This window comes from Harmonia axyridis, chromosome 1 (genome assembly GCF_914767665.1).
Source record: "Harmonia axyridis chromosome 1, icHarAxyr1.1, whole genome shotgun sequence".
Classification (NCBI taxonomy): Eukaryota; Metazoa; Arthropoda; class Insecta; order Coleoptera; family Coccinellidae; genus Harmonia; species Harmonia axyridis.
Genome location: NC_059501.1, coordinates 22,454,827 through 22,466,408, shown reverse-complemented (window position 1 = coordinate 22,466,408; position 11,582 = coordinate 22,454,827). Strand labels below are relative to the sequence as shown.

Genomic DNA, 11,582 nt, shown 5'->3' with positions numbered 1-11,582 from the left:
GCAATTTTTTATACCTCACTTGTTAATTCATGAAATAATGTTGTTAAGTTTTTTTGTTTCATTTTTTGAACAAATTCGACTAATATATGTAAAGATAAAAACATAAATGGTATCATTTAATTATGTCTTACATATTATGAATATTGTAAAACAGTAGCAGGCGATTATTATCATATATTTTTTTTAATGTGTAGGATTAAACTTGGTTATTCAATTTTCTAGTATTTCTCAACCCAAAGTTCCAATTTCACTTACAATGAATTCTCAGAAATTGTCCTATGAATGATTTCCCTAAATGCAAATTTTACAAGATGAATTGAGTATAAGGATCAGATATGAGGCAGAAAATCAATTTAATTCCTGCAATCTGATTTCAGCATAATAAAAAAAACATGTTATTCAAAATACTTTATTACTTAAAAATACTCCTCAACAATTATTTCTCATCTAATTATTTTTCTATATTAACATATCTATTTAATTTATACGCATTCAAAAAGCAGGCATAAACAAAATGGAGGTATAAAACAAGTTCTGCAGGGCATGAAATTTGATGCAATAATTCAAATGTTGAAGAACTGGAGAAAAATATATGTGAATGTATGAAATCAAATACCCTGTAGTTCTTACAGGCGATTCCTGAAATTATATTTGTCACTCTATTAAAAATATAATTTGACTATATTCTTGCATATAACAATTCAATAACTTATTTACATATGAATAACGAAGCCTAGTCTGTCAGTCACTCTATTTATTTTCAACGGATATGAGAAAAACATCTCATTTTATGAGGTGGAAACCAGCCACCATAAAATCAAGAGTATAAACATTAACAATCAATCTTTGCAACAAAATTCATCGAAAAAACTGCACCTATGAGAATAATGAGTACAATAACTGAGATGGCAATGATTCAAGATGAACAAATTCAACCATTTTGTACTTAAAATAATCAATGAATAAAAATTTCTTGTTAAATCACTTGATTCAAAGAGAAGTTTATATAGCATTGAACAGGAAATCCACTTTTCATGAGCTTTTCACCTAACCATATTGTATGCCAAGATGTTATACGAAAAAACGTGAATACTGAGTAATTCGTTTTTTTCAGATTTCTATTTGTATTAAAAATTTTCTCTTTTCTTTGAGCACACAATTGACCTTTCATCAAAAAATGCGATTTCCATAAAAATTTAGCTACCGACTGTAAACTTCCAACATTTCTAAGAATAATTTATTCATTGGAGCCAAATTTTGATGATGAACATTACACCAAAATTTTCGAACTATTTGATCTGCTTGGCGCAACGCTGGCAAACAGAGAAGTAATTGTTGTACCTGGTATAAAACACCAGAAGGTCTGCAACAAGACATTTTTTGTAAGATTGATAATTCACAGTTATCCCAATGAATACTAACTTACCTCAGTACTCCAACTGCGTCTGACATAGCCGACAATATGGTATCTCTGAATTTCTTCAAAGAGTGATTTTCTTCCAATTTAACATCACAGTTAGTTAAAACAAGGGCTTTGAGGAGGTAGTATTCTTCTTTTAAAATTGATAAGCCATCAATTCTCTCAATAATTTGACAACACTGAAAAATTAAAACATTTAAACTAGGACCTCAACATAAAATATCAATTAAAAAAAAATGTAGCAATAACTTTGAACAGTGATATAAAGTGATTCACTATGAAAAGGAATGCAAACTTCTCTGTATAATTGTTTTGAAAATAATGAATCTGTGAAAATATCATCAGTATATCAATAGTGAAGTCACCTTTGGAATTGAAAAAAAACAGCAAAAGTGGCATTTCTATGTACTTTATTACTCTGAGTTAGCATATTTATATACATATAAACCATAAACAAATGACAAACGTTATGGCACAGAACATATGTCGTATTTCTAGTGCCAGTCAAACATCTTGATTTTCTTTTTGTTCACCTCTTCTTTAAATGATTTTAGATATTTTACGAGGAAATCATAATTCAAAGTGTAAAATCTGTAGTCCTTTTCAAATATTAAGTTCGGCGAATTTTCAATATTTTAAAATTAAAATTATTGAATCTCATATTCATAATAGAGATAGTAGAATTTTTCTTAATCAGTTAAATATTGAACAATAAGTCATAATTAGTAGTCATTGAATTGTATCTTACCCCTTGATAAAGATCGGAAGCTCCACAATCCTTCAACTGTTTTTCATCAAGGGTAAAATCGGCAGCAAATCTTAATCTTGAGGATCCCATTAGCGGTAAACTTCTATAAGCTAATGTGAGGGTTAAGATTTCTGCCCAGGTACTCTGCAGTAGTCTCATTTGATCATTGATGGGCAGATCGGTGAAACCAGGTATCTGCTTAGCCCAACCGATGATCCCAACAAGCTCTTTATCGAAAATCTCACTGAGAATTGGCAGGTAACGTAGTTTCGAATTCCCCAGCATTGTGTTGATTTCCAAAGGGTCGGGCTCGCAAGATGCCAACGCCTCTAGCATTTTTATATCTGAAAATTAGAAAATTCTTGTTAAAGAGACGAAAGTATACTACAGTGAATATTCAATTCAATACTATCGCCCAGCTTTCATATGTTTAATCTATCTGAAAAGCCTTCGATCGCATTCAGATGAAAGATGTAACACGCCTACTATATGAATATGCCTGGTGATGGTTGCCCACAAGGGTGTTCCAAAATGGTTGATACACCGAGATGTCTACTTTTCCTCAGGTCCCATTTTGGAACTCCAAATCCGAGTTATGTTCAAAGATTTGATAGAGTTTGAAGAAAGATATATACATATAAAAGTGTTTGTATGGTGTAAGTTGCTGAAATGATTTGTGATTTTTTTTGAAAAAATGTGATTAGACTTGTTCGATGTATAGATGAGGAGATCCAGGCATAAATGAAAAAAAATAAAACCTGCAAAACTCAAGTTTTTTTACCTTCAAGCTGAAGAACGGGTCTTTGTGAAGAAACCACCTGGATCTGATAAGGACAATCCGGATTCCTCCTATATTTTTGCCTTCCTCCTCTTACTCTATCCAGTCTTACACCCTCTTTTAACATTCCAGATCTTAAACACTTCCTAAATCGGCATGCCTGGCATGCTTTCCTCCTTCTCTTATTGATTTCACATTCTCCATTAGCCGGACATGTATATTCTATATTTCCTTGTATAGTTCTTTTGAAGAAAGCTTTACAAGCTTCACATGAAGCAACACCATAATGGAAACCTGAAGCTACGTCCCCACAGACTAAGCAAACTCTTCTTGGAGAACCTTCTGCTTTGATGTCGTCCTGAAAAATACTTTGTTTAACTTTTACATGGAATTTATGCAAATGTATCAATGTCAGGAAAAGAAAGGCTTATCTTTACAAATACTTTTGAATAAATTTCGAGCAACCAGCAAAAGTTTATAGAGAATGATTTAAGTTATCTTGAAGAATGTTATCCCATATATTCGATTGTGGTGGCAAGTCTAGAGAGCGAGAAGGCTGAAAGAAGAGTTATTTTGTGAAAATTTTTTAATAACTCTAGGAAACGGGCGTTGTGATTTTCAAATTAGTCTAAGTAACCAGACAAAATCGAAAATATCCATAGTTACAGCAGAGAGTGGTAACATCCGATTGGATCAACTTCAGGGTAGTCATCGTTGCTCCCTTAGGGACGATTCCAAAATGTTTAATGTATTTTACATTCAGTTTTGAGAATGGATTGAATATTTTTATTAAAATTGTGAAACGTATAGTCAAATGTTTTATTTCTTTCATTGAGATCAAATTTATAATTCTTTAGGAACAATCTTCATCTAAATTAGGTTCACCAGTGACGTAATTTCAAATTCGCAATCTGGTGAATTAAATCTATAAAACCTATAACACTTACATTGAGTTCTAAGCCAGAATCATTATGTGGTTGAGTGGTAGAGGAACAATACTGTCTTTCTGGACTGTCAGGAGATCTGGAGCTTATTTCGTATTTCGTGTTTTCTTGGTAATCGATCTGAAAAAGAAAATAATGCTGAACAAATAATTTGAAAAAATCATCACTTTCTCTCAGTTCTTTACAATATACGATTGCAATAATAATTTTGTTATTCATTTAATCCCGATACATACTGAGGGAAATTAGTTTAGTTATTGGAATATTTTCTCTAACTTGAATGGAACATAAACCCCGAATTACTCTAGGGCTCTTCCGTGTTTATTTTTGAGCCTAATGACGGTGGCTGCTTGAAATGCACATTTATTCAAGATGTTGGTAAACGTTTGTGAGCGCTCAATTGCCTTGCTTACAAATTCTCATCTCTGTATATCATCTTGGGATTTTAATTCTTGAATTCTTTAATAATTGAATTTTATATGGGTGTAGCTTCAGATCTTTGTGCAAAATGCGGTGTGGTGATAATACACATTCAAAGCACTTGCACGCTTCTGAAAGGAGAGGTAGGGATCATCACGAACAGAGCGATTAACCATCAACCCGTTCTAACAGAACGATTAACCCGTTCAACGTTCTCTGCCGTTCTCAATAACCTTGTACTCCAGGGTTTTTGATTTATATAATATTGAACCGGTCTCCTCAAACTTTTTTACCCATTTTCGAATGAGAGGAATGCTTGGAGCACCATTTAAGTGACGAAAACCTTGAATATTTGAGGAATTTCTTCGCGCTATAGTCGTAGAAATACAATTTTCCTTAAATTCACATACTTAATTCCCAAGAGTCAGACATTCAAAATATTCTTTCTCCATAATGAAGGGAAACGGATTCTTGATGCTGAGTAACCTCCATCAAGTACGTTTTTGTAGTTTGAATGGAAGTTTAATCTATTACCTAGTTCTTCACTTAGATATTTGGGGGCCCCGCGCCAAAGGCCGGTAAGTAAACCTTAGAGCCACCGCTTTGCGTTATTATGATGATCATATCGGAAAATTTATTCATAAATTCGAAATATACGGTAAAAATATTATATTCAGCAACGTCGTAGAAATATATGGTTTCAGTTTCATGTTTATGTGTTGTTAAGTTTCGAGAAATGTTCTTTTTTTCCTTAATTTTTTGCTTTAATAATTCATTTATCGTATTCTAGAAAGATCGGTACGTTCAATGTTATTTTTAAGAATGCTGAATATTTGTGAAAAAGATAAATCAGTCTGTTGGCCGTTCATTATATTGAAGTTATTGGGTGTTCCCAAATTGGATGTTATACAAGAAAATGAGAGATTCCTTAGATAATTTCAAGGAAAAAGTCCTATAAACATGGACCCACAAACGCTTTGTTTTCAAGATGTAGGGAGTTTCTTGTAGTCCTATTTTTTCTGATGATTTCGCCAGTTTATTAATCTTTATAAATGTTCGTTACAGTTTTGGTACTGAAACTTATAATTAATTTATTCATCACAGCTGGCTAACTGAATCTACATAAGAATTTGGATTTTATTGAGAATTACTAGAGAATGGTTTAAAAAAAATTAGAGTTATTTCCTTTTACAAATCAACGATTTGGATGGGGTTTCCATATAATTTATTTAAACAATAATCTATATCGTAGCATTCCAATAATTTGCGAATGAAAAACAAAATAATAATTCTGGTAACGTTTCGTTTTTCGCAAAAGAATTGATGGTATGGTATTTCTGCAAAGCACTGATGTATTTTAGAAATATTCGTAAAAAAAAGTCCTGCAAAAAATCATTACAACAGAGGCAAAACTCTAATTTTGAGAGAATTTATAAAAATGCTTCGACAAAAGTTGGAACTATTGTAATATTCCTAACTTCTACTGCTACGCTCTAGCAACATCGCACGTTATTTTTGTCCCTCCTCCTCTGGGAAAATATTGACAGATCACGAGAATGTCACGTGGTGATGATACCTCTTAACTACACCGTCTGATTCTCTTTACCAACGCTTACTGGTGCATATTTGACTTTAATTGGATGAATCTAACACTGGTTATAAAGCATTGAAATAAAACGAAAAATACGAAATCACTTCTTCCCCAACTTGATATTCTGTTTGAAGATCTCGTACATCTGAATTGATAAGATAGAGCAAATAAATAATCAACTTACACTTGGATCATGTACCATAGTAGTGGTGGGAGAGTAGTTACTGCTGTTTGATGGCGAACACTCAACAAAACCATCCACCTCCTTCTTTATGGATGATGAAGGGGGAGGTGGAGCAGCCGAACTCACTTCCACATGGACAGGGGTGTCTGTCATCATTGACACCTGTAAACAAAACTATTTAAATTCCGTTCAAAAATAAGAAAAGGGAAAGCTTAGAAATTCGCATTCAAAAATATCATTTTTTAGATTAACAATTAACAGTACCGTGCCTGAGGTAGAGTAAGGACACAGTAACAACGCCTGCAGCAATTGCAGGAGATCTGGATTGAAGTTCCTAATTTTATCTTGAATGATGTTGTCCATTGAATATCTCAATTTTATGCATTTTAATTCAGAGAAGATCGATTATTCCAATACTCAATTCAATATTTTTGAAGGAAACTACATCCATGTGTCCATTTATACTGAAAATTTTACGCTTCAGATTTTGGTAACACATAGGCACCTCGACTCGTATGAACAAAATGTATTCTAGTAAACAACATTCAACAAGTTGAGAGTTGATAGGGTGGCCCAAGACTTTTGAAGATGTGTTTATATGTGATAGAACTAGTGACCAAAGTAAAGGTAAAAGGTATAGATATAATAGTTCTAATTCGATAAATTGGTATAATCGTCACAAAGAAATGGGACTACAAGAAACACCCTGTGTCTCGTAAACAAAATGTTTGCGGGCCCATATTTATAGGACTTTTTTTATTAAAATTATCCAAGGAATCTCTCATATTTTCCTTTGTACCCTAATTCAGGAACAGCCTGTATATTCAAGGATGCAACCACAGAGTAATAAACATAGATAGAGGGAGCATATATCATTTTCAATAAGCAAATTTCGTCCCCAACATGAACTATCAAATTTGACATGAAGCGCGCGGAAATGAAAACATATCAGTGATACGATATTTCACTCAATTCGCGAGTTTCTCAACAAAAAACGCACTTTTTATGTCCAATAGTGAATAAACGTTTCATATTAACTCAAAATATATCGGAATAAATACCAAAATATATCATAAATTCAGAAAACAAACTTCAAGCGCGCCAAACGACGTGAAAAACCGATGACACTAGGAGAGCAAAAGTTGCCAAACTTTGGATTTCAGCAGGTAGATACAGAAAATAATAAATATTCTGCTTATTATAAATTCGACAATTAGAAAAATATCGGATTCCACATATTCAAATCTGCATATTTAATCGAGAATCATTCAATATAATATACATTCATAATGATATAGTAAAATTGTGGATTTGAAAATATATCACAATCCGACAACGTAATCTAACCATGTTGGGGACATGTGAAAATTACGTTTATTTCCTCTATCTATGTTTATTACTATATGGATGCAACTTTTGAAGCTCCTGAGTCCTGACGATCCTGACTTATCGTTAAGTATTTGCACAAGTGCATCAAAATTACCGATAATTTTGCATGACAGCGTGTTGTCAGGAAAACTGCACGAGTTCATTTTCATGGCCGAATGCAGTTTTTTAAAGAAAACATGTTGGAATGCTAAATTATCCGGTCTTTTGATGCACGAGTGTAATTCGGGGGAATATTTCCCGAATAAACTGTTAACTTGTCGAAGTGACGTTATTAATTTATAAATTGCCATAGATTCGCATAGAAACTATGCATCTATGAACCGTGCAATTATCGCAGGGCTATTTCGTTTCCTACAATGCAATTATCGCCGTAATTTTCGATAATTGCACTCCATTTACATAGAATTTTTGACAGGAGGGAAATATTCGTAAGTAATTGCACAAGTGCATCAAAATTACCGATAATTTTGCATGACAGCGTGTTGGCATAAAAACTGCATGAGTTCATTTTCATTTTTGGAGAAAGAGCTCGACACCGAAGGTGGAGGGCTCTTTCTCCAAAAATGAAAATGACCGAATGCAGTTTTTCAAAGAAAACACGCTGGAATGCGAAATTATCCGGTCATTTTGATGCACGAGTGTAATTCGGGGGAATATTTCCCGAATAAACTGTTACATCACTTGTCAATCTGATGTAGAATGGAATTGCCATAGATTTGATCTGAGTAAGATGCATAGAAACTATGCCTCTATGAACAGAACAATTATCGCAGTGCAGTTTCGCTTCCTACAATGCAATTATCGCTGTAATTTTCGATAATTGTTCTCCATATACATAGAATTTTTGACAGGAGGGAAATATTCGCTGTCATTTTCGATAATTATTCTCCATATAAAGGGTGTTTTTTTTAGAGCTATAGAATTTTAAATTGCAATAAAACAACGATGGATTATTCGATTGACATGAATTTTATTTATCCACAAGATAATCTTGTGGCATTACATTTTAAATATGATTTCTGGCATATGACCGCCAAGGCTTGCTCGAATGTAGTCCAATCTGGACGTCCATTTTTCGATGACTTTTTCCAACATTTGTGGCCGTATATCGGCAATAACACGGCGAATGTTGTCTTCCAAATGGTCAAGGGTTTGTGGATTATCCGCATAGACATAGACCAATGACTTCACATAGCCCCACAGAAAGTAGTCTAGCGGTATGATCACAAGATCTTGGAGGCCAATTCACAGATCCAAAACGTGAAATTAGGAGGTCATTAAACGTGTCTTTCAATAAATCGATTGTGGCACGAGCTGTGTGACATGTTGCGCCGTCTTGTTGAAACCACAGCTCCTGGACATCATGGTTGTTCAATTCAGGAATGAAAAAGTTAGTAATCATGGCTCTATACCGATCACCATTGACTGTAACGTTCTGGCCACCATCGTTTTTGAAGAAGTACGGACCAATGATTCCACCAGCCCATAAAGCGCACCAAACAGTCAGTTTTTCTGGATGTAACGGTGTTTCGACATACACTTGAGGATTAGCTTCAATCCAAATGCGGCAGTTCTGTTTGTTGACGTAGCCATTCAACCAGAAGTGCGCTTCATCGCTAAACAAAATAAAATGGACGTAGTGCGCGATACGTATTCCACACAGAACCATTATTTTCGAAATAAAATTGCATTATTTGCAAGCGTTGTTCAGGCGTGAGTCTATTCATGATGAATTGTCAAACCAAACTGAGAAAAAATCACTTTACAGCTGTTAAATTGGTCGCCATTTTGAACAGTAATGCCAACTTAAAGTTATATACCTCGAAAAAAACACCCGTTACATAGAATTTTTGACAGGAGGGAAATATTCGCTGTAATTTTTGATAATTGCACTCCATTTACATAGAATTTTTGACAGGAGGGAAATATTCAGTATCAGTACTCAGTCCTCATTTTTTCAGACCTGACGACTTGGGATAAGGAACATAGAAAATAATACAGGAATACTTATGCCAATTTGATAAGAAGAAGAGATATAATTTATGATCCACATAATTATTTGAAATTCGCACAACCGACAGTGAGTATATTTTGTTTCAAGACCGAAGACTTCTATTTGGTCGACCTTGACTTTCGTCTAGACACCACAGGACCAATCGTTCCTTGCTCCGCCTAGCGTTAATGCAATTTTTACCTGGCTAATACGGGAAAAATCACGGTGCGAGAAAGAGAGAAACCGAACGTGGGTCCATTACATTGCCAAAAATTACAAGGCTTGTCTTATGCGCGTCCGCTCCGTTCGCGGATGACTGGTTATTTTAATTTTAAATTTTTTTAATGAACCCGTCATCTGTTTACCAGCGCCTGACGTGATGAATCGATGTTTTCGGCCAGTCCCCGACCTGGGAGAATGAATTCTACACGCGCCTAGGACTCGTTCACAGCTTTCGATTTTTGGAAGTTATGATGTTGTCACGTACATTTCTCGCTTCTTTATTTATTGTTTTGCATTTGTCGCTCCTCGATGGAATCACACTTGATTTAACTTGGAAGGTCATAAGGGTTTAGCCTAAGGCAGTGGCGGCTCGTCAGGGACGATATGGTCAGCATTACTCACTCAAAATCGAAATCGAAAATAATAACGGATGTTTTTTAGCTGCATGAAAAGTGTCGATGGTTATTGTTAAGATGTCTGAAATAAGTATTGGTGCACTATTAGATTTTGTTTAAGATAATTCTGGTCACTCAGCTTCCTTAAGGTGGCGTTATACAAAAAATTAACCAATCAACGGCATCATTTCAAAATTTTCATTTTTTCTGTAAAAAGTAGTCGTTTGTCGATTTAACCTCAAAGAGGCATTGACGCAAAGACGACGTGAGCGCCACCATAAGAAACGATGCGGAAATCAAGTGAAAGAGACCGTAGAGTAATAAACATAGAGGAAGTATACGCAATTTTTACATGTAGCAAACATGGTTAGATTACATTGTCGGATATATTTGCAAATCCACAATTTTACTATATCGTTATGAATGTAAATTATATTGAATGAAATATATTTATTTGAGCGATTCCCGATTAAATATGCAAATTTGAATATTTGTAATCCGATATTTTTCCTAATTGTCGAATTTGTAATAAGCAGAATATTTATTATTTTCTGTGTCTACCTGCTGAAATTCAAGGTTTGGCAACTTTTGCTCTCCTATTGTCATCGGTTGTTTCACGTCGTTTGGCGCGCTTGAAGTTTGTTTTCTGAATTTCTGATATATTAAGGTATTTATTTCAATATATTTTAAGTTGATATGAAACGTGGATTTACTATGGGACATAAGAAGTGCGTTCTTTGTGGAGAAACTCGCGAATTTAGTGAAATATTGTATCACTGATATGTTTTCATTTCCGCGCGCTTCATGTCAAATTTGGGAGTTCATGTTGGGGACAAAATTTACTTATTGAAAATGACATATGCGCCCTCTAGCTATGTTTATTAGTCTGAGGGTTTGGCAATTCACCATAAATCGTTCAATGCCAGAACAACGCTTTCAAATTGTGGAAAGGACCAGGCTCTAGCCTAATAGGAAAATTGGCACCGGTTAATTTTTCTGAATTTTGCATATGTTGTGGAAAATGACCTCCTGAACAAGAAAGTCTATGGGTCCAACTCAACCCTATCACTAGTTTTCGAGATACAGGGTGTAGAAGTTGAAAAATGGATCTCCTGTTAATATTTCTCGTGGGAAAACATCTTGAATGAAACTTTTTTGCGGCGACAAATATCGCTTACTCATAAGGTAATAATTTTACAACAGTTTTCAATAAAAATTATCGTTAGATACGGGGTGAGTCAAATATTATTCAAAATGAATGAAATTCGTTAAGTTCATAATTCACCATGTAATTGAAAAAGTAATCAGTGGAATTTTCTAATTTTTTGTCATTACCCTTAGTTCGTGTACACTATTATAATGTCAAATAGGCTTTGCTATGATCAGTTCACGAAATACACAGGGTAATATATTAAGAGAGACAACCGTTATTTCAAAAGTTGGCAAAAAGTTGTATACAATGAAAATTTCATACAGAGTAACGCTAAGAGACACGTCG

At 34.2% G+C, this 11,582-nt stretch overlaps 1 protein-coding gene across 2 annotated transcripts in view; it reads right to left on the bottom strand.

The window, feature by feature from the left end:
- Nucleotides 1-395: 395 nt before the first annotated feature.
- Nucleotides 396-11,582, bottom strand: part of LOC123689038 (steroid hormone receptor ERR1) — a 38,479-nt gene continuing 27,292 nt past the window's right edge. For both annotated transcript variants that reach the window (XM_045627832.1, XM_045627831.1), the window contains 6 exons: nucleotides 6,086-6,247; nucleotides 3,894-4,010; nucleotides 2,950-3,304; nucleotides 2,169-2,512; nucleotides 1,427-1,599; nucleotides 396-1,363 (listed from right to left, as the gene is read on the bottom strand). In XM_045627832.1, coding sequence (XP_045483788.1) covers nucleotides 1,201-1,363; nucleotides 1,427-1,599; nucleotides 2,169-2,512; nucleotides 2,950-3,304; nucleotides 3,894-4,010; nucleotides 6,086-6,241 — 1,308 coding nt within the window. In that variant the 5' untranslated portion in view covers nucleotides 6,242-6,247 and the 3' untranslated portion in view covers nucleotides 396-1,200. The remainder of the gene's footprint in view (nucleotides 1,364-1,426; nucleotides 1,600-2,168; nucleotides 2,513-2,949; nucleotides 3,305-3,893; nucleotides 4,011-6,085; nucleotides 6,248-11,582) is intronic.